We start from the raw sequence: 23,882 nt of genomic DNA on the forward strand, positions 1-23,882 counted from the left end.
CCATTACTTTTCAATTTTCTTCTTGCAAGTCTTAAAGCAGTAATTCATGAAAATATGAAGGCTTATTTACCACTCCATGTTAAGTTTAGGGTTATCTGCCTAGTTTTTGTGGTAAAGCTAGTCAGAGTGCACCAGGTCAATCTTCATGGTTAGTTTATTTGAAAACATTCAAAAATAAAGATCGAGGCATATCATTAACAGCTGGTGCTGGCTTAGAGTCATTATGGCACAGAAAGAGACCATTTGGCCATCAAGTCCATGTCAGGCCTTTGTCGAGCAATCTTCGTAGGGCAGCACAGTAGCACAGTGGTTAGCACAGTTGCCTCACAGCTCCAGGGTCACAGGTTTGATTCCCGGCTGGGTCACTGTCTGTGTGGAGTCTTCACGTTCTCCCAGTGTCTGCGTGGGTTTCCGACGGGTGCTCCGGATTTCTCCCACAGTCCAAAGATAGGTGGATTGGCCGTGATAAATTGCCCTTAGTGCCCAAAAAAGGTTAGCTGGGGTTACTGGAATAGGGTGACGGTGTGGGCTTAAGTAGGTACAGACTCGATGGGCCGAATGGTCTCCTTCTGCACTGTAAATTTTATAAATCAGTCCCACTGACATGCAACTTTTTTCCCCTCAAGTGCCCATCCAATTTTCCTCTGAAATCATTGATCATCTCCACTTCCACCACTCTCTGAGGCAGAGAGTTCCAGGGCATTACCACTCGCTGAGTAAAACACTTTTCAAAGAACAAAGAAAAGTACAGCACAGGAACAGGCCCTTCGGCCCTCCAAGCTTGCGTCGACCATGCTGCTTGTCTGAACTAAAAGCTTCTACATTTCCGGGTTCCATACCCCTCTATTCCCATCCTATTCATGTATTTGTCAAGATGCCCCTTAAACGTCACTATCGCCCTTGCTTCCACCACCTCCTCCGGTAGCGAGTTCCAGGCACCCACTACCCTCTGTGTAAAAAACATGCCTCGTACATCTCCTCTAAACCTTGCCCCTCGCACCTTAAACCTATGCTCCCTAGTAATTGACCCCTCTACACTCGGAAAAAGCCTCTGAGTATCCACTCTGTCTATGCCCCTCATAATTTCGTAGACATCTATCAGGTCGCCCCTCAACCTCCGTCATTCCAGTGTGAACAAAACAAGTTTATTCAACCTCACCTCATAGCTAATGCCCTCCATACCAGGCAACACCCTGGTAAATCTCTTCTGCACCCTCTCTAAAACCTCCACATCCTTCTGGTAGTGTGGCGACCAGAATTGAACACCAAACTCCAAGTGTGGCCTAACTAAGGTTCTATACAACTACAATGACTTGCCAATTTTTACACTCAATGCCCCGGCCAATGAAGGCAAGTATGCCATATGCCTTCTTGACTACCTTCTCCACCCGTGTTGCCCCTTTCCTGTGGACCTGTACACCGAGATCTGACTGTCAATACTCTTGAGGGTTCTACCATTCACTACATATTCCCTACCTGTATTAGACCTTCCAAAATGCATTTAATCACATTTGTTTGTATTAAACTCCATCTGCCATCTCTCCACCCAAGTCTCCAAACAATCTAAATCCTGCTGTATCCTCTGACAGTCCTCATCGCTATCCTCAATTCCACCAACCTTTGTGTCGTCCGCAAACTTACTAATCAGGCCAGTTACATTTTCCTCCAAATCATTTATATATACTTTTCAAGGAGATCACAAAGATGGTTAATGCAGGTAGGGCAGTGGATGTTGTCTGCATGGACTTCAGTAAGGCCATTGACAAGGTCCCTCAAGGCAGATTGGTACAAAAGGTGAAGTCACATGTGATCAGAGGTGAGCTGGCAAAATGGAAACAGAACTGGCTAGGTTACGAAAGGCAGAAAGTAGCAATTTTCCCTCGCATCTCTTGCTCAAAACCTTAAATCTGTGTCCCCCATTCCTTGTACCTTCAAGCTAATGGGAACAGCTTTGTGTGCCTACCTTATCCAAACCTATCACAATTCTGTACACCTCTATGTAATCTCCCTCCTTGTCCCCTGAGAACAACCCCACCATCTCCAATTTAAAATTGAAACTAAAATTCCTCATCTCCTGAACCATTCTGGTAAATCTCCTCTGCAATTTCTCCTGGATCCTCACATCCTTCCTAAGTTGGCTATGTAGCTTGCTTGAAGCACTTGAAGAACAGGATTTTTACATTTAGCATCGACGTATTATCACATTGCTGCAATTCTGAAGAGAGAGAATATTTTGCAGATAGCTGTGAGGTTTTTTTTAAAATGTGAAAAGTATGAGCTTTTGAACTGTGTAACTGCAGTAACACTGACAGGAAAACAAATTAAGCCAACTACAGATAAGGGAATTGAATATAAAGCAACACCTCGTTGCCTTCGTCTCCGTGCCCAATTCTTTGGGCAAGAATCCTCCTCCCGTCCCACTGATCCTTTCATGTGCCTCCAACATTCTGCCTCCAACTGGACCCCCCTGCCCAACACTTACCTGCCCTTGATCTTGTCATTGAGAACTGTTGACGGGACATTGGCCGTCTTAATTTTTCTGCCTCCTCACCCATTCCAACCTCTCTCCTTCCGAACTTTCTGCTCTTCACTCCATCAGGTCCAACTCCGACTTTGTCATCAAACCTGCCGACAAAGGGGGTGCTGTTGTCGTCTGCCGCACTGACTTCTACCTCGCAGGGGCTGAGCGCCAACTCTCAGCTACTTCCTCTTATCTCCCCCTGGACCATGACCAGACCACTGAACATCAAGCCATTATCTCCAGCACCGTTAGCGACCCCATTTCCTCCAGATGCCTTCCCCCTATAGCTTTCAACCTCAGTTTCCCAAGCCCGGATAGTCCGCTTTTACCTACTTCCCAAAATCCACTAAAAGGAGTGTCCCGGCAGGCCCATTGTGTCAGCATGCACCTGCCCCACCAAACTTATTTCCTCTCATCTTGACTCCATCCTCACTCCTCTGGTCCATTCCCTCTCCACCTACATCCGGGATTCCTGATGCACTGTGTCATATTGACAGCTTCCAGTTCGCAGCCCTAACCACATTCTATTCACCATTGATGTGCAATCTCTCTATACCTCCATCCCACACCAGGATGGCCTGAGAGCTCTTTGCTTCTTTCTCCAAAAGAGGCCCGGACAATTCCCATCCACACCACGCTCCTCCGCCTGGCTGAACTCATTCTATCTCTCAACAATTCATCCCACTTTCTCCAAATCAAAGATGTAGCAATGGGTACCCGCATGGGTCCTAGCTATGCTTGCCTTTTTATGGGGTATCTGGAACATTCCTTGTTCCAGGCCTACCCGGGTCCCCTCCTACAACTCCTTTACCGATACATTGATGACTATTTTGGTGCCACTTCATGCTCTCGTCCGGACCTGGAAAAATTAATCAACTTTGGTTCCAGTTTCCACCCCTCCATCACTTTCACCTGATTCATCTCAGACACTTCCCTTCCCTTCCTTGATCTTTCTGTCTCCATTTCCGGCAATAGACTATCTACTAATATCCACTACAAGCCCACTGACTCCCACAGCTAGCTGGACTACAGCTCTTCGCACCCTACACCCTGTAAGGACTCTATCACTTTCTCTCAACTCCTTCGCCTCCATCGCATTTGCTCCGATGATGCCACTTTCCATAATGGTGCTTCGAAAATCTGTCCCTTCTTCCTCAACCGTGATTTCTCACCTACAGTTGTTGACAGGTCCATCTCCCGCACCACAACCCTCGCTCCCTCCCCTCCCTCCCAGAACAAGGATAGAGTCCCCCTCATTCTCACATTTCATCCCACTAGCCTCCGTATGCAAAGCATAATCCTCCGTCATTTTCGCCAACTCCAGCGTGATGCATCCACCAAACACATCTTCCCTTCACTCCCTCTTTCAGCATTCCAGAGACCCTCCGAGATAATCTAATCCACTCCTCCACCATACCTAGTACCTCTCCCATCACCCATGGCACCTTCCCATGCAATCGCAGAAGATGCAACACCTGCCCCTTTACCTCTTCCATGCTTAACATCCCAGGCCCAAAACACTCATTCCAAGTTAAGCAGCGTTTCACTTGCATCTCTACCAATTTGGTCGACTGCATTCGCTGCTCCCAATTTGGTCTCCTCTATATCGGAGAGACCAAACGCAGACTGGGTGATCACTTTGCTGAGCATCTTCGGTCTGTGCGCATTCAGGACTCAGGCCTTCCCGTTGCTTGCCATTTTAACAAAAGACCCTGCTCCCATGCCCACATGTCTGTCATTGGCTTGCTGCAATGTTCCAGTGAAGCTCAATGCAAATTGGAGGAACAACATCTCATCTTCTGATTAGGCACATTACAGCCTTCCAACCTCAACATCGAATTCAACAACTTCAAATGATTAGCTCTACCCCACCTCGACCCATTTGTTTTCATCCCATTTCATTTTAACTGCCTTTTACCATTTCTTTCTTAATATATATTAACCCCCCCCCCAACTTATCCACCTTTCCTTACCCTTCCTCCTCTAAGCTTCCACCTTCCCCTCCCCCCACATCTACAGTTCACCCTCTGATGTTAGTTTCTCTGCTGTTTGGCTTTTCACATCTTTTGTTCTCTCTGGGGACTGCCATTAGCACTCTTTCCCCTTGATTTCTGCGGCCATTAGCACCTGGTTTCACTGGGTTTCTGTAGTTATGACTCATCTTTCATTCATACTCCACATAAATATTTCCCACTTTCTCTGTCTGTTAGCTTTGACAAAGAGTCATCGGACTTGAAATGTTAGCTCTTTTCTCTCCCTACAGACTCTGCCAGACCGCTGAGATTTTCCAGCATTTTCTCTTTTGTTTCAGATTCCAGCACCCGCAGCAATTTGCTTTTATAAAGCAACACAATCGTGCAAACATGTTATAAACTGGCCATTGCTGCATTTGGCACACCCACTTCTCAAGCTCCAGCGGTAGGAGGTCCCAAGAGGAAAGATACTATTGTTAGAAAGTTGTTGCACATCCTCATGCAGTTTTCCTCGTGATATAATACAGGTTAGTACATTATAGGAACATTGAAATTCTATACTGGGCTACGGTCTGGATCCACTCCATACATCAGATATTTTCTTCGATGTTAAAGTCGTGACTGTTCAAATCTAAAATGAAATGCAAAGTAATTTTCACCCGTTTCATGCGCAGAATTTATTCCAACATAGAGCTTTAGTAATTAGCTAAATCTGAAGTTTGATGCATATTAACAAGTATCAGAATGGCTAACACATTTTTAAAAACACTTTTAAAAAACATACTTTCATTTTATGGACTATGAAGCAAGCCGTTGTTAGTAATCTTGGAATCTCAAAATGTTCTTCTTTTGCTCTCAAAGTAGGTGAAGTAACTTTACAAAAATGTTTATTGTCTACTCTCGATGTAAAGCTTAGGTTTTTGGAGTTCTTGCTTGACCATTGAAAATCTCTTGTTAAAGACGTTAAAAGGAATACTGCAGTGCATTGCAGAATTCCAACATTAGACGAGAAGACAATGGTTCTGTACCATCCAATGGTGTTGCATACATCATGCAAATCAAGCAACATGAGACTGGGGCAGTCTAACATGAGTCAGACACTGACTCATGGGTAGGTTATCCTTTCCAAATTTAGTCTCTCATGAGGCCTCAAGAGAAATCACTGAAAAGGCGAAACTAAAACCCATGAAACATTGTTCATTCAATCTAAATATAATTATTAGACTATTTACGCATTTGTCACATTTTATTGTGCTTCACTTCCTCCATTTAATTGGAAAACTTTTTTAAAAAATAAAAAAAAATTATTAAGATTTTCACAAAATATAAACAAAACAATATTAAAAATCCGAAATCCTCCCACCTCCAACCCACATTCCCGAGAGCACCCTGTCCCGTACCCCACGTGGGGGCAACAAGGGGAACCCCTCCACCTGCTGCCTGGCAAATGCCCTAACCTGCATGTACCGAAACATGTTCCCGGGGGGAGCCCAAACTTCCTCTCTAACTCCCCCAAACTCGCGAACCTCCCCTCCACAAACAGGTCCCTCAACCTCCTAACCCCTACCCTGTGCCAGCCCAGAAATCCACCATCAATGCTCCCTGGAACAAACCGATGGTTCCCCCATATCGGGGCCTCCATCGAGCCCCCCACTTCTCCCCTATGTCATCTCCATTGCCCCCAGTTTTTGAGGGTAGCTGCCACCACCAGGCTCTTGGTATACCTCGTTGGAGGGAGCGGCAACGGCGCCGTTACCAGCGCCTCCAGGCTCGTGCCCAAACAGGACGCCATCTCCATCCTCTTCTATGCTGCCCCTTCCCCATCCATTACCCACTTACGCACCATTGCTGCGTTGGCAGCCCAATAGTGCCCACAGAAGTTGGGCAGCGCCAGCCCCCCCATCCCTGCCCCGCTCCAAGAACACCCTTCTCACCCTCGGAGTCCCATGTGCCCACACAAATCCCGTAATACTCCTGTTCACTCTCCTAAAAAAGGCCTTCGGGATAAGGATTGGAAGGCACTGGAACAGAAACAAAAACCTTGGGAGCACAGTCATCTTAACGGACTGCACCCTCCCCGCCAGTGACAGCGGTAACATATCCCACCTTTTGAACTCCTCCTCCATCTGCTCCACCAACCTTGTGAGGTTGAGCTTGTGCAGGGCCCCCAAGCTCCCAGCCGCTAGGACTCCTAGGTACCTGAAGCTCTTCCCTGCCTGCTTCAGTGGGAGCCTACCAATCCCCTCCTCCTGATCCCCCGGGTGCACCATGAACAACTCGCTCTTGCCCAGGTTCAGCTTATACCCAGAGAAGCCCCCAAATTCGCTGAGAATCCTCATCACCTCCGGCATCCCCCCCACCGGGTACGCCACATACAGCAACAGGTCGTCCGCATAAAGCGACACTCGATGCTCCTCCCCACCCCGCACCAGGCCCCTCCAGTTTCCTGACTCCCTCAACGCCATGGCCAGGGGCTCAATTGCCAACGCAAAGAGCAAGGGGGACAGGGAACACCTGTCTCGTCCCCCGGTACAGCCGAAAGTACTCCGACCTCCTTCTATTTGTGGCTACACTCGCCATCTGGGCTGCATAGAGCAACCTCACCCAACGGACAAACACCTCCCCAAACCCAAACCTTTCCAACACCTCCCACAGATACCCCCACTCAACCCTATCAGAGGCCTTCTCCGCATCTAATGCCACCACTATCTCCGCCTCCCCTTCCACAGCCGGCATCATAATAACGTTGAGGAGCCTTCGCACGTTAGTATTCAACTGCCTTCCCTTTACAAACCCCGTCTGGTCCTCGTGAATGACCCCCGGCACACAATCCTCTATTCTTGTGGCTAAGATCTTTGCCAGCAGCTTGGCGTCTACATTTAGCAGCGAGATCGGCCTATATGACCCACACTGCAGAGGGTCCTTGTCCCGCTTCAGGATTAAGGAAATCTGCGGCCGTGACATAGTTGGGGGCAAAGCCCCCCCCCTCCCTTGCCTCGTTAAAGGTCCGGACCAACAGGGGGCCCAACAGGTCCGCATACCTTTTATAAAATTCGGCCGGGAACCCATCCGGCCCCGGCGCCTTCCCCGACTGCATGCTCCCTATCCATTTAACCAGCTCCTCCAGCTCAATCGGCGCCCCCAGTCCCTCCACCTGCCCCATCTCCACCCTCGGAAATCGCAGCTTGTCCAAGAAGCGCCCCATTCCCTCCCCCTCCACCGGGGGTTCAGACCGGTACAGTTCCCCATAAAAGTCCCTAAAGACCCCATTAACGTCTACCCCCCCTCCGCACCACCTTCCCAAATCTATCAGTCACTCCCCCAATCTCCCTGGCTGCGTCCCGCTTTCGGAGCTGGTGTGCCAGCATCCTGCTCGCCTTCTCCCCATATTAATACACCGCCCCCTGTGCTTTCCTCCACTGAGCTTCCGCCTTTCTGGTAGTCAATAGGTCGAACCTGGCCTGAAGGCTACGCCTCTCCCCCAGCAATCCCTCCTCCGGAGCCTCCGCATATCTCCAATCCACCCTCACCCTCTCCCCTATCAATCTCTCCCTCTGCTCCCCCCTCTCCCTATGGGTTCGGATGGAAATTAACTCCCCTCTAATCACCGCCTTCAATGCCTCCCAGACCGTCCCCACTCGGACCTCCCCGTTATCGCTGGCCTCAAGGTACCTCTCAATACACCCCAGAACCCTCCCGGCCACCTCCTCATCTGCCAGCAGCCCCACCTCCAAGCGCCAGAGCGGACGTTGGTCCCTCTCCTCCCCCAGCCCGAGGTCCACCCAGTGCGGGGCATGATCCGAAATGGCAATGGCAGAGTATTCAACATCCTCCACCCTCGAAACCAGCCCCCTGCTCAGGACAAAAAAAATCAATCCGCGAATAGGCTTTATGCACGTGGGAGAAAAATGAGTACTCCCTGGCCCTTGGCCTCGCAAACCTCCAGGGATCCACCCCTCCCATCTGATCCATAAATCCCCTTAACACCTTAGCCGCCGCTGGCCTCCTACCTGTCCGGGACTTGGATCGATCCAATGGGGGATCCAGCACCGTGTTGAAGTCCCCCACCATGATCAGGCCCCCCACCTCCAGGTCCGGAATGCGGCCCAACATACGCCGCATAAACCCCGCATCGTCCCAATTTGGGGCATAAACATTCACCAACACCACCCACTCCCCCTGCAGCTTACCACTCACCATCACATACCTCCCGCCACTGTCAGCCACCACCCTCAACGCCTCAAACGACACCCTCTTTCCCACCAGGATCGCCACCCCCCGATTCTTCTCATCCAGCCCTGAATGAAAGACTTGGCCCACCCATCCCTTCCTCAGCTGAACCTGGTCCGCCACTTTCAGGTGTGTCTCTTGGAGCATGGCCACATCCGCCTTCAGCCCCTTCAAGTGCACAAACACCCAGGCCCGTTTGACCGGCCCATTCAGCCCCCTCACATTCCAGGTGATCAGCCGGATCAGAGGGCTCCCTGCCCCCCTCCCCTGCCGATTAGCCATAACCCATCCCCTGCCCACCACTGGCCAGCATCCCCCGCTCGGCCTGTTCCCCACGGTGGCAACTCCCCCCCCCCCCTCCCCCCCGCATCCTCCAGCTCCTTCCCTGGCCATTTCAGCAGCAACCCCGTACCACCCCCACAGGCTAGGACCCCTCCTAGCTGCGTCCCTCTCTCCATAGCACTCCCGTGAGCCAGCTAACTTCTGCTGACCCCGGCGACTCTCGCCATACCTCCGACCCCTCCCCACGTGGGACTACTCCTCCTCCTTCGTGCCCAACAGCAGGCCCTCCTCCCTCCCCTCCCCACTCTTGCGCGGGAGAATAACAGCCAGCAACAGCCCGCGCTTCTCAGCCCCGACCCCGCCCCCATCATCCCACAGAGCGGGAAACCAGAGAAAAGCCAGCGCTTTCGCCCTGCCCAACCCCGCCTCCTCTAGGCCAACTCACATTGCCGGTCCCCACCACCAGCTCCCCGCACTCCCAGTGTACCTCCCTGCCCGAACCCGTCCACCAGACCATACAAAAAGACAGAACGACCTCGCCCAACCCACCCTAAAGCCAACACACATCTTGCATTAAACAGAGAACCCCCCCCCCCAGAGCAACAATTAAACACAATTACATTATCATACAAAATCCCCCATCTTTGACCCTCAGTTTGAGTCCGGTTTCTTGGCCTGCACAAAGGCCCCGCCTCCTCCGGGGACACAAAATAATGGTGCCGGTCCTTGTAGGTGACCCACAGACTCCGTCTGTGGAGCACCGCCTTCGTCCCGTTGAACCCGGCCCTCCGCTTAGCCACCTCCGCACTCCAGTCCTGGAAGATCCCCACCTCCGTGTTCTCCCACTTGCTGCTCCGCTCCTTCTTGGCCCACCGGAGCACGCACGCACGATCAACGAACCGATGAAACCGCACCAACACCGCCCGCGGCGGCTCGTTCGGCTTGGGCCTCCTAGCCAGAATTCTGTGGGCCCGCTCCAGCTCCAGGGGCCCCTGGAAGGACCCAGCTCCCATCGAGTTCAGCAAAACGACCACAAAGGCCGCCAGGTCCGACCCCTCCAGCCCCTCCGTGAGGCCCAGGATCCGCAAAATCTTCCGCCTCGACCGGTTGTCCAGCTCCTCGAACCGCTCCTGCCACTTTTTATGGAGCGCCTCGTGCATCTCCACCTTCCCCGCGACGGCCACGGCCTCATCCTCCCTTGCGGAGGCCTGCTGCTGCAGCTCCCGGATCGCGGCCCCTTGGGCTGTCTGAGTCTCCATCAGCTCTCTGGTGGTAGCCTTCAGCGATTCCAGCAGCTCCACCTTAAGCTCCTGGAAGCAGCGCAGCAGAGTCTCCTGCTGCTCCTGCGCCCACTGCCTCGGCTCCTTGAGGGCTCCGCCGGCCGCCATTTTGTTTCTCTTCCCCCGCTTTTCCAGGGGCGCTTCCACTGTTTTTCCTCTCACCCCACTCCTGGTCCGGACCATAGGACCTTAGGGATCTACTCCAGACCCTTTCCCACGTCGGGATTCGTCGTCGAAGTTCCGTTGGGGGCCCTTAAAAGAGCCCCAAAGTCCGTTTTTAGCGGGAGCTGCCGAACGTGCGGCTTAGCTCCGCATTGCCGCCACCGGAAGTCCCCTTAATTGGAAAACTTTAACTACACAGTATCAACTTGGCTCAGTGGTAACATGCTCACCAGAAGGCTTAAACACTCCTCAATTCCAGTATGTATCTGGATGGGCATTCACTTCGTTATATTACTGAGGAAGCGCTATATTATCGGAAGTGCTATATTTTGGATGAAAGATTAAAACAATGCCCTATGTCTCTTTAAGTCAACTTCAAACCGAAAAGGCACTTTGTGTACAATATTCGCATCACGCATATTGTGACTGTCCTGATAGGGGGATATTAGGAACTTGGGTCCAGAAATGGGGTCCAAGATGTAGCAGGCAATTTTGGGGTTAAACAGACTGATGGAAAAGACTACTACCCGTAATTTCCGGACTATAAAGCGCACCTGACTATAAGCCGCACCCACTGATTTTGAACAGTTTTTTTATTTTGAACATAAATAAGCCACACACGTATATAAGCCGCAGGTGCTTACCGGTACATTGAAACAAATGAGCTTTACACAGGCTTTAACGAAATACGGCTTGTAACAAAAATAAAAAATTAGCGGTAAAGAATAGCCTACCAAGAAAGTCATTGGTCACTGTGGAGCGAAATCAATCCGATTAAGCTCTTAAGATTAACATAGAATCATCAGTTTGAAACATTAAAAATAAATAAATCATGTGTAAAAAGAAGTCTTTTATTACTGATCGTAATCAAGATATCACCAACCCAGGTGATCACAGTCACTATCCTCCTCTTGTGCACTGAAACCACTGAAGTCATCTCCTTCAGTGTCAGAGTTGAATAGCCTCAGAATTGCTTCATCCGATGTTGGATTGTTTTCATTGTCGCTCTCATCACTTTCATCCGGAGACAAATTTCCCGCTGAGCAACACGCAGCAATCCAGCTTTTCGAAACCCGTTGATGATAGTGGATTTTTTAACAATGCTCCACGCTGTCAGGACCCACTGGCAGACTTGACCATAAGTTGCTCTTCGCATGCGGCCCGTTTTAGTGAAGGATTTCTCCCCACTTGTCATCCAAGCCTCCCACTGAACACGAAGCGCCACCTTAAATGCACGATTTAAACTGATGTCGAGTGGCTGTAAATACTTTGTTGTGCCCCCAGGAATCACAGCTGGAATTGAGTTTGTCCTCTTGATGGCTTCTTTCACAGAATCTGTTATGTGGGCCCTCATGCTGTCCAAAACGAGCAATGCCTTGTTCCTGTGAAAGAATCCTCCCGGTCGCTTGCCGTAGCACTCCGTATGCCATTCATGCATTAGGCTTTCCGTCATCCATCCTTTCTTGTTGACTTTCACAACAATTCCTGTAGGGAATTTTTCTTTTGGTATCGTCGTGCGTTTACAAATCACCATCGGTGGAAGCTTTTCTCCCGATGCCGTGCAACTCAGAACACAGGTGAAGTGCGTTTTTTCATGCCCAGTTGTTTTCAGCATGACGGATGATTCACCTTTCCTGTTGACAGTCCGAGTGAGAGGCAGGTCAAATGTCAGAGGAACCTCATCCATATTTATGATATTGTGCGGGCCAATGGAATGCTCCGCTATCTTTGCATCAATGAATTTGCGGAAGTTTGAAATGTTTTCCTCGTAGTCGGGAGGGAGCTGCTGACACAAACTCGTCCGTACCCCGATGGACAGGCCTTTACGTCTCATAAATCTGAGACACCACGATGGTCCACCTCTAAAATTCTCAAACTTCATTGCGGTGGCGATTGTTTTGGCTTTCAGTCGGATCTGTACAGTTGAAACACCTCGGCCGTCTGCTCTCTGCATGTTGACCCAGTCTTCGAGCTCATTTTCTAGTTCGGGCCATCTGCTTTTCTTCCCTCTGAAAGCTTTAGTTGTCTTTTTGCACTGAGTCAATTCCTCACGCTGCTGTTTCCAACGTCTTATCATCGACTCATTAAGACCAAGCTCTAGTGCAGCAGCTCTATTTCCTTTTCCAACAGCCAGATCGATCGCCTTCAACTTGAAAGCTGCATCATATGCATTTCTCCGTCTTTGCCATGATGAGGGTGACAAAATGACTACCGTAATCAGAATGATGGGATGTTTGAGCGCGCTCGATTTAATCTAAACAGTAAACTAAAAAGTTACATTGTTTTACCTTAACCCGTTACGCAATTTCATTGGTTTAGTGAAAGCGGGAAAAATCCATAAATAAGCCGCGTCGTTGTATAAGCCGCGAGGTTCAAAACGTGGGAAAGAAGTAGCGGCTTATAGTCCGGAAACTACGGTAGTAGCAGAGTCAAAGGGATACGCCAACAGCCTGAGTTAAGTTGTCCCATTCAGACTTAACCTCATTAGCGGGAATAGACAGGATATCCTATTCAGCCACGATGATCCACTCAAGATCCATTGTCATTCAAGACTATCTTGTCTGACCAGTCATCAGCCCATCACGGAGTCTGATTACGTATTTGTCCATCAATGGAAGGTTAGTTGGATATAAATGGCATAGCTCTGTTCTTTTGTAGACACAGGAGTGGGCAATCAGCCAAGGTAACAAGAATAGATTCAAGTCTGGCCGCCTCAGAGGAGAGCCTTTGTTTGAAGGGGTGGGCGGAGCTTAGAGAGACTAGACAGAAAGGAAATGGTGTTGAAACAGTTACAGGAAGAAAGCTGTGGAAACTGAGTAGGGAAGTCATGAAAGTTGCCACCAAGGCAGGCTTTCAATGCAGGTATTGCCTTTGTCTGTCTGTAACGTGGAAAGAGAGCTGCATGTTATATTAAGTGTTGTGCATGGAAGGTTAAGAAGCTGCTAGTAATCTGTTACTATTAGAGCTGAAGTAAAAGTTTCAATATTGGTTTCTTCTCTTTTGTTTTAATAAAATTTGTTTATAAAATGATCAAATTCTATTTCTTATATTATCACTCCTAGAACGGAACGATCTTTCCGCACTGTATTAGAACATAGAACATTACAGCGCAGTACGGCCCCTTCGGCCCTCGATGTTGCGCCGACCTGTGAAACCATCTGAAGCCTATCTGACCTACACTATTCCATTTTCATCCATATGTCTATCCAGTGACCACTTAAATGCCCTTAAAGTTGGCGAGTCTACTACTGTTGCAGGCAGGGCATTCCACACCCCTACTACTCTCTGAGTAAAGAAACTACCTTTGATATCTGTCCTATATCTATCACCCCTCAATTTAAAGCGATGTCCCCTCGTGTTGGTCATCACCATCCGAGGAAAAAGACTCTCACTGTCCACCCTATCTAACCCTCTGACTATCTTATATGTCTCTATTAAGTCACCTCTCAGCCTTCTCCTCTCTAACGAAAACAACCTCAAGTCCCTGAGCCTTTCCTCGTAAGACCTTCCCTCCATACCAGGAAACATCCTAGTAAATCTCCTCTGAACCCTTTCCAAAGCTTCCACATCCTTCCTATAATGTGGTGACCAGAACTGCACGCAGTACTCCAGGAGCAGCCGCACCAGAGTTATGTACAGCTGCAGCATGACCTTGTGGCTTCGAAACTCAATCCTCCTACTGATAAAGGCTAGCACACCATATGCCTTCTTAACAGCCCTATTAACCTGGGTGGCAACTTTCAGGGATTTATGTACCTGGATGCCGAGATCTCTCTGTTCATCTACACTACCAAGAATCTTGCCATTAGCCCAGTACTCTGCATTCCTGTTACTCCTTCCAAAGTGAACCACCTCACACTTTTCCGCATTAAACTCCATCTGCCACCTCTCAGCCCAGCTTTGCAGCTTATCTATGTCCCTCTGTATCCTACAACATCCTTCAGCACTATCCACAACTCCACCGACCTTCGTGTCATCTGCAAATTTACTAACCTATCCTTCTACACCCTCTTCCAGGTCATTTATAAAAATGACAAACAGCAGTGGCCCCAAAACAGATCCTTGCGGTACACCACTAGTAACTGAACTCCAGGATGAACATTTGCCATCAACCACCACCCTCTGTCTTCTTTCAGCTAGCCAATTACTGATCCAAACCGCTAAATCACCTTCAATTCCATACTTCCTTATTTTCTGCAATAGCCTGCCGTGGGGAACCTTATCAAACGCCTTACTGAAATCCATATACACCACATCAACCGCTTTACCCTTATCCACCTGTTTGGTCACCTTCTCAAAAAACTCAATAAGGTTTGTGAGGCATGACCTACCCTTCACAAAACCGTGTTGAGTATCGCTAATCAACTTGTTTTTTTAGAATTTAGAACAGTACAGCACAGAACAGGCCCTTCGGCCCTCAATGTTGTGCCGAGCAATGATCACCCTACTCAAACTCACGTATCCACCCTATACCCTATACCCGTAACCCAACAACTCCCCCTTTACCTTACTTTTTAGGACACTACGGGCAATTTAGCATGGCCAATCCACCTAACCCGCACATCTTTGGACTGTGGGAGGAAACCGGAGCACCCGGAGGAAACCCACGCACACAGGGGGAGGACGTGCAGACTCCGCACAGACAGTGACCCAGCCGGGAATCGAACCTGGGACCCTGGAGCTGTGAAGCATTGATGCTAACCACCATGCTACCATGCTGCCCGAATGGCTAGCTTTTCAAGATGATTATAAACCCTATCTCTTATAACCTTTTCCAACATTTTACCCACAACCGAAGTAAGGCTCACAGGTCTATAATTACCAGGGTTGTCTCTACTCCCCTTCTTGAACAAGGGGACAACATTTGCTATCCTCCAGTCTTCCGGCACTATTCCTATCGACAAAGACGACATAAAGATCAAGGATAAAGGCTCTGTAATCTCCTCCCTTGCTTCCCAGAGAATCCTAGGATAAATCCCATCTGGCCCAGGGGACTTATCTATTTTGACATTTTCCAAAATTGCTAACACCTCCTCCTTTTGAACCTCAATTCCATCTAGCCTGGTCGACTGAACCTGAGTGTTCTCCTCGACAACATTGTCTTTCTCCAGTGTAAACACTGACGAAAAATATCCATTTAACGCTTCCCCTATCTCCTCTGATTCCACACACAACTTTCCACTACTATCCTTGATTGGCCCTAATTTTACTCTAGTCATTCTTTTGTTCCTGATAAGCCTTAGGGTTTTCCTTGATCCTATCCGCCAATGACTTTTCGTGTCCTCTCCTCGCTCTTCTTAACTCTCCCTTTAGGTCCTTCCTGGCTAACTTGTAACTCTCAAGTGCCCTAACTGAGCCTTCATGTCTCATCCTAACATAGGCCTTCTTCTTCCTCTTGACAAGTGCTTCAACTTCCTTAGTAAACCACGGTTCCCTTGCTCGACAACTTCCTCCCTGGCTGACAGGTACATATTTATCAAGGACACGGAGTAGCTGTTCCTTGAAAAAGCTCCACATTTCGATTGTACCCATCCCCTGCAGTTTCCTGCCCCATCCTATACATCCTAAATCTTGCCGAATAGCATCATAATTGCCTTTCCCCCAGCTATAATTCTTGCCTTGCGGTATATACCTATCCCTGCCCATTGCTAAAGTAAACATAACCGAGTTGTGATCACTATCACCAAAGTGCTCACCTACATCTAAATGTAACACCTGGCCGGGTTCATTACCCAGTACCAAATCCAATGTGGCCTCGCCCCTTGTTGGCCTGTCTACATACTGTGTCAGAAAACCCTCCTGCACACACTGCACAAAAACTGACCCATTTATAGTACTTGAACTATAGTATTTCCAGTCAATATTTTGAAAGTTAAAGTCCCCCATAACAACTACCCTGTTACTCTCGCTCCTGTCGAGAATCATCTTTGCAATCCTTTCCTCTACATCTCTGGAACTATTCGGAGGTCTATAGACAACTCCCAACAGGGTGACCTCTCCTCTCCTGTTCCTAACCTCGGCCCATACTACCTCAGTAGATGAGTCCTCAAACGTCCTTTCTACCGCCGTAATACTTTCCTTGATTAACAATGCCACACCCCCCCCTCTTTTACCATCTTCTCTGTTCTTACAGAAACATCTAAATCCTGGAACCTGCAACAACCATTCCTGTCCCTGCTCTACCCATGTCTCCGAAATCGCCACAACATCGAGATCCCAGGTACCAACCCATGCTGCAAGCTCACCCACCTTATTCCGGATGCTTCTGGCGTTGAAGTAGACACACTTCAAACCAGCGTCTTGCTTGCCGGTGCCCTCTTTCGAACTTTTAACCCTATCCCTGACCTCACTACTCTCAACATCCTGTACACTGGGACTACAATTTAGGTTCCCATCCCCCTGCTGAATTATTAAAATGTTAAACCGTTACGCGTCTGGTTCAGTATCTCAGCCATTGTTGAGGGCTGACTAGGCATCCGTGACAGCGGCTGATATATTGAATGGATTATTTTAGAATGTAGAAGGAGAAAATTTCTGGCAGTCAGTCTGATTTACAAAAAAAAAAAATCAAGATATATAATTATAATTTTAAAAAACGATTTCCATTTGCTTTCTTAAAAAAAGTAACACATCAAGAGTTTGTGTTCAAATACAACTATCTCACCTGCCTCTGGAATTTTCTCATCCCACGATCTGATTTTTCCAGTTCAATCTTCAGCTCATCAACAGTAGCTTGAAGATCCAGTATTCTGGAAAAAAAAAATCACAAAAGCCACAAGTAAAGTTCAAATAAAGATTGCTGTCACTTTTGAGATGAACAAGAATATACTAGAGGGAGAACAAATTCAGTAAAAAAAAATCAAATTACAGATCAAGATGGCACAATCTTAAACTTAGCACTGGGTCATTTCGTTGAAATTTCCAAATTTTCTCTCAATTCTTTGAGAACAACCGAAGGCAAGAGGAGGTCAAACAAAGGAGACTGAGAAAGGAATACCAGTGGTTCCAGAGTCCAAGGACCAATCCTACCTCCTGGAAACACCCGTCAAGTGTGCAGTCGGGCGATGCAGCTTTGGGATCGGGCTCACCGGCCACGCAAGAACCCACAGAACCTAAGACCAGTGGCACAAAGTTTCTTAGGTGGACATTCATACTAGTTAGCAAGTGATCACTGAAGAAGACAACTAGATTAATGCCAGGAATGAGCAGACTGACTTATGAAGAAAGGTTAGAGATGCTTGGTTTGTATCTACTAGTTTAGAAGAGCAAGAGGTGACTTGATCAAAACATTTAAGGTCCTGAGGGGTATGGACTGGTGGATGTCGAGAGGATGTTTCCCCTTGTTGGACAATCCAGAACTAGGGGTCACTTTTTAAAAATAAGGTGTCGCTCATTTAAGGCAGAGATGAGGAGAAATTATTTGTGTCAGAGGGTTGCGAGTCTCTGGAACTCTTCGTTAAAGGGCAGTGGAAGCAGAATATTTTAAAGTCAGAGCCAGGTAGATTCTTGATTAACAAGGGGCTGATTTTTTTTTGAGGGTAGGCAGGAATGTGGGGTTAAAGTTACCATCAGATCAGCCATGATCTTATTGAAAGGCAGAGCAGGTTCAAAGAGCTGAGTGGCCTTCTCCTACTCTTAATTTGTATGTTTGTATCTATCTGTTGGGTTGAAATCTGCATTTTTTTTTGGTAGGATTCTTTGTCCAGTTCTCTATTGGTTGGGAACGAAGAATTCATGGGGAGATTTGATACATTCCAGCAGCTGCTCAATGGAGCCTGATTCATGCTTTTGTTTAACAACATAAGGGGCAGCACGGTAGCATTGTGCATAGCACAATTGCTTCACAGCTCCAGGGTCCCAGGTTCGATTCCGGCTTGGGTCACTGTCTGTGCGGAGTCTGCACATCCTCCCCGTGTGTGTGTGGGTTTCCTCCGGGTGCTCCGGTTTCCTCCCACAGTCCAAAGATGTGCAGGTTAGGTGGATTGGCCATGATAAATTGCCCTTAGTGTCCAAAATTTCCCTTAGTGTTGGGTGGGGTTACTGGGTTATGGGGATAGGGTGGAGGTGTTGACCTTGGGTGGGGTGCTCTTTCCAAGAGCCGATGCAGGCTCGATGGGCCGAATGGCCTCCTTCTGCACTGTAAATTCTATGATAATGGTTAGAAAAAGAAGCATTACAGATCAGAGGTGATGCAACATCAACTTAGGGTCATGACCTGATAATGCAATGGAGTCGTGGGGCTTGATCAAGCCCATACAAACATTATGGCAGAGGGAGGCCATTAGGCCCATTGAATCTATGCCAGTTCTCTGTAGAACAATCTAGTCAGTCTCCCTGTATGGGTTCTCCTTCATTAACTCAAGCCACTCCAAGTACTTGTTGATTTTTTAAAAAAGATTATTGTTTCTAAAACAATTTCCACCACTGATATTAAACTGGTTGACGAGGTCTGTCTTTACACGTTTTCTTGAATAAGGGTGTCACACTTGTCACTCGCTAATCCTCTGGCACTTTCCCCTATCTCAGGAAAATTGGAAAGCCCTTCCACCATCTCCAAAGTCACTTCTTTTGGGAACTTGCCTCGCAAAGCCACCTGGACCACTTGGAAGCAGAGTCAACCTTTTCAGCACATCCTGTCAATTTTCACCCCATCCATTGCCTTTACCATGCCTACTGATATTTTGTTTGCATCCTTTTTCTTCGTAAACACTGATGCAAGGTACTCGTATCACCCTTTTTGCCCCTAATTTTGATTTAATTTAGATTTAAATTTATTGTCACGTATACCGAGGTACAGGGAAAAGTATTGTTCTGTGTATAGTCCAGGCAGATGGTTCCATACATGAAAAAACATAGGACAAACGATAAATACACAGGGTAAATACAGACATTGACACCAGATGAAAGTGCTACAACATTAGAGATGAGTAGAGATATCAGTTCAGTCTATAAGAGGGGCATACAGGAGTCTGGTAACAGTGGGGATGCTGTTTTTGAATCTGATAGTGTGTGTTCTCAGACTTTTGTATCTCCTGCCTGATGGAAGAGGTTGGAAGAGAGACTAACCCGGGTTGGAAGGACCTTTGATTATGCTGCCCGCTTTCCCAAGGCAGCGGGAGGTGCAGACAGAGTCAATGGATGACAGGCAGTTTCGCATGATGGACTGACCTGTGTTCACAACTCACTGTAGCTTCTTACGGATTTGTGCCAAGCAGTTGCCATACCAAGATGTGATGCAGCCAGATAGGATGCTTTCTATGGTACATCAGCAAAAATTGGTAAGAGTCAATGTGGAAATGCTAAATTTCCTTAGTTTCCTGAGTAAGTATAGGCATTGTGCTTTCTTGGTCGTAGTGTCTATGTGGATGGACCAGGACAGATTGCTGGTGATGTGTATACCTAGGAATTTGAAGCTGTCAACCATCTCCACCTCGACACTATTGATGCAGACGGGTTGTGCGACACTTCCCTTCCTGAAATCGATAACCAGCCCCTTAGTTTTGCTGACACTGAGGGAGAGATTGTTGTCATTGCACTATCAAACTGGGTTCTCTACTCTGACTCATCGTCGTTTGAGATCCAACCCACTGCAGTGGTGTTAGCAGCAAACTTGTAGATGGATTTGGAGCCGAATTTTGCCACAGTCGCCTGAGTATAAGGAATATAGCAGGGGACTAAGCAGCGTTGCAGGGCCCCAGTATTGAGGATTATCATGGAGGAGGTGGTTTTGTTTATCCTTACTGATTGTGGTCATAGGGTGGAATATCCAGCTGCAGAGGGAGAAGCCAAGACCTAGGTTTTGGAGTTTGGATATGAGCTTGCCTGGGATTTATAGGAATCTGACATAGGAGTCCTTGTTTTCGAGATGCTCTAGGGATGAGTGTAGGGCCAGGGAGATAGGGTCTGTTGTGGACCGGTTGTGGCGGTGTGCGAATTGCAGTGGATCAAGGCATTCTGGAAGTTTGGAGTTGATGCGTCTCATGGGGGTTACCGGGTTACACGGATAGGGTAGAGACGTGGGCTTGAGTAGGCACAGACTTGATGGGCCGAATGGCCTCCTTCTGCACTGTAAATTCTATGATTCTATGACCAACCTCTCAAAGCATTTCAAATGATAAGATGTCACGGCCACCGGACGGTAGTAGTTGAGGCATGTTGCCTGGTTCTTCTTTGGCACCGATATGATAATTGTCTTCTTAAAGCAGGTGGGAACCTTGGAACGGAGTAGGGAGAGGTTGAAGATGTCTGCGAAAACACCTGCCAGTTGGTCCGCACAGGATCTGAGTGGACGACCATGGGTTCCGTCAGGGCCTGTGGCTTTCTGTGGGTTCACTTTCTAAAAGGCGGATCCGACTTCTGAGGCTGTGACGGTAGATGTAGGTGTATCCGAGGTGGTTGGGGCAATTGACAATGTTTTGTTGGCTCCCTGCTCGAAACGAGTATAGAAAGCATTGAGTTCATTGGAGAAGGGTATTCTGTGCTGGAGATTCTATTCAGCTTTGCTTTGTAGCCCGTTATATTCTTTAAGCCTTGCCATAACCAACGAGAATCCATGTCATTAGTCTGTGACTCTAGCTTAGTCTGGTAATGTCTCTTGCCGTACCTGATGGCTTTGCGGAGGTCATACCTAGATTTCTTGATTCGTCAGGGTCGTCTGCCTTGAACACCTCAGTAGGGGATGAATCTCCTGGTTAAACCATGGTTTAAGTTCGGGGAATGTACTACCTTCTGTGGCACGCAATTTTTGACACACTGAGTTCTTGAATATGGACCAGTCCACTGACTTCAAGCAGTCGCTGTAGCTCTTCTGTGGCCTTGGACCAGCAGTGCACGACCTTCTTAACTGGATTCACCCGCTTAAGTTTCTGCTTATATGGCGGGAGAATGAGCACTGTCTTGTCCGATTTTCCGAAATGGGATCAGGGGATAGATCAGTAGGTGCCCTTTGTGTAACAGGGACCAAGGATGTTGGGGTGCCTGGTGGGACAGGAGATGCGTTGGTGGAATTTTAACAGTACAAAGGTTGGCCTGGCTGAAGTCCCCAGCCACGATGAATAAGGCCTTCGGGTATTTTGTTTCACTTATTTATAGCGGTTTAATAAGATCCATTCAACCTCTTATTACCCACTTACCATTTACAGGTAGAAGATATTTGGGTTCTCTTCTATGTTAACTGCCATTCTATTCACATTTGCTTCCTTTACCAGCTGCACATTCCTCTGTAGCTCCCTGTTCAACTCATTGTTATTGACCTGGCTCTTGCTTAAATAATTCACCTGACACACACTATCCAACCTCTTTTTCTGTTCATAATATTTCACTCCATTGTTACCCAAAAGCTCTGGCTTTGATTTTCCCACCATTCCTCCTTGTTGAATGTACCTGGCCTGTACCTGAAACATCTCCTACTTTAAGATCACCCACTGTTCTTTGACTGTTTCTCCAGTCAGTTTTTGGCTTCATTTTACCCTAGCTAGATCCCTTCTCTCATTGACGTTAACCCTCTTCCCATTTAGAAATTATATTTTAGATTATTCCCTGCTCTTCTCCATTATTAGGCTAAACCTTATGACACTTGATTCGCCAGTTCCGATTGAGCAATGCTTCCTTGCTAGTTGGACTGAGAAGATATTGATAAAGGAAATTATCCTGAGCACATTTCAGAACCCTCTTCTTCCCATTTACTCTAACATGATCCCAATCAATATGCGATAATTAAAGTGTCCCAATATCACCACTCACTAGTTCTTGCACATCTCTGTAATTTTCCTGCAGATTTGCTCATCAATCTTTCTCTCACTATTTGGAGGCCTACAGAATGCTGAACTTGATGTTGAACCCGAGGTAATCTATAAACAGATACCCCCAAAATTTGAATAATGTTATTTATTAATTACTTGTTTTTCTGAAAGTATCCATTAATTTTTATTGTTTTCACAAACTTGCAATGCATATTCTCCATCCACATCTATGTAGGTTCTACATGCTCCACTGTCCTGTAGATCATTTCTCAACAAGTAATTTCTGGAGATTTCTCTTTGCTGAACTGGGGCGAAATTCTTCGACCCCCAGCAGGGTCAGAGAATTGCCCGGGGCCGCCGAAAATCCCGCCCCCGCCATGTCCAGAATTCTCCCACCCGCAAAAAGTCGGCGTGCCGCCAATCCCGCCGCACGCCTCGGAAAATGGAGGGGGCCGGCAGGAGGCTACGGGTTTCTGTGCTGCCGTTATTCGCCAGCCCGGATGAGCCGAGGTCCCGTGGTCATGTCGGCGTTAATCACAACAGGTATTTAACGGCGTCAACCAGTGCTGATGGTTGACGCCGTTCATCGTGGAGGTGGGTGACAGGCCCGGGGGGGGGGGGGGAGAGAAATCACAGAGTGCGGGTGCCGGTGGGTTGGTGGGAGAGGGAGAGAGAGATCACAGAGTGCGAGTGCCGGTGGGGTGGGGGTGGGGGGGGGGGGGGGGGGGGGGGGGGGGGGAGAGAGAGAGAGAGAGAGAGAGAGATCACAGTGCGGGTGCCGGTGGGTGAGGGAGAGATCACAGAGTGAGGGTGCCGGTGAGTTGGGTTGGGTTTGGGGGGGGGGGGGGGGGAGAGATCACAGAGTGCGAGTGCGAGTGGGTTGGGGGGGAGGGGGAGGGAGAGAGAGAGAGAGAGAGAGAGAGAGAGAGAGAGAGAGAGAGAGATCACAGAGTGCGAGTGCCGGTGGGTTGGGGGGAGAGAGATCACAGAGTGCGGGTGCTGATGGGTTGTGTTGGGGGGGGGGGGGGGGGGGGGGGGGGGGGGGAGGGGGGGGAGGGAGAGAGAGAGAGATCACTGAGTGCGGGTGCCGGTGGGTTGGAGGGGGAGAGGGAGAGAGAGATCACAGAGTGCGAGTGCCGGTGGGTTTGGGGGGGGGGGGGGGGGTGGGAGCTTTTGTGTAGTCACGCCGGGAGGCGTTAATTACGTCGCCCAACGTCAGCGGATGACGCCGACGTGAATGGCGTAACACCGCTGCTGGCCCATTCGGGCCCGGAGAATACGCGATGTTTCGCGGGGCCCGATGCCAAGAGTCATCAGCGCCGTTTTTGGCCCCGTGTCCCGGGCATCGCGACGGTCACCGGAGATTTTCGCCCTTGGTCTGTTGAACTGAGCTTATGAAAGCCATATTTTGCAATCGGCTGTGGGACACGATCCACTTTAACCTCATTGTAGCTTTTATCCAAAGCAATAACCTTGGACAATCATAGGCTCCATTTCAACCCTGGGATCTTTCTTTAAAATAAATTTAGAGTGCCCAATTCATTTTTTCCAATTAAGGGATAATTTAGCCTGGCCAATCCACCCACCCTGCGTATCTTTGGGTTATGGGGGCGAAACCCACGCAAACACGGGGATAATGTGCAAACTCCACACGGGCAGTGACCCAGAGCCTGGATCGAACGTGGGACCTTGA

At 48.4% G+C, this 23,882-nt stretch overlaps 1 protein-coding gene across 8 annotated transcripts in view; it reads right to left on the reverse strand.

Annotated features, from left to right (window-relative positions):
• The window catches only part of cep135 (centrosomal protein 135), a 190,808-nt gene that overhangs the window by 117,094 nt on the left and 49,832 nt on the right, over positions 1 to 23,882 (reverse strand). For all 8 annotated transcript variants that reach the window (XM_038791149.1, XM_038791151.1, XM_038791152.1 and 5 more), the window contains one exon: positions 17,113 to 17,197. In XM_038791149.1, coding sequence (XP_038647077.1) covers positions 17,113 to 17,197 — 85 coding nt within the window. The remainder of the gene's footprint in view (positions 1 to 17,112; positions 17,198 to 23,882) is intronic.

The sequence above is a fragment of the Scyliorhinus canicula genome, chromosome 3 (assembly GCF_902713615.1).
Source record: "Scyliorhinus canicula chromosome 3, sScyCan1.1, whole genome shotgun sequence".
NCBI lineage: Eukaryota > Metazoa > Chordata > Chondrichthyes > Carcharhiniformes > Scyliorhinidae > Scyliorhinus > Scyliorhinus canicula.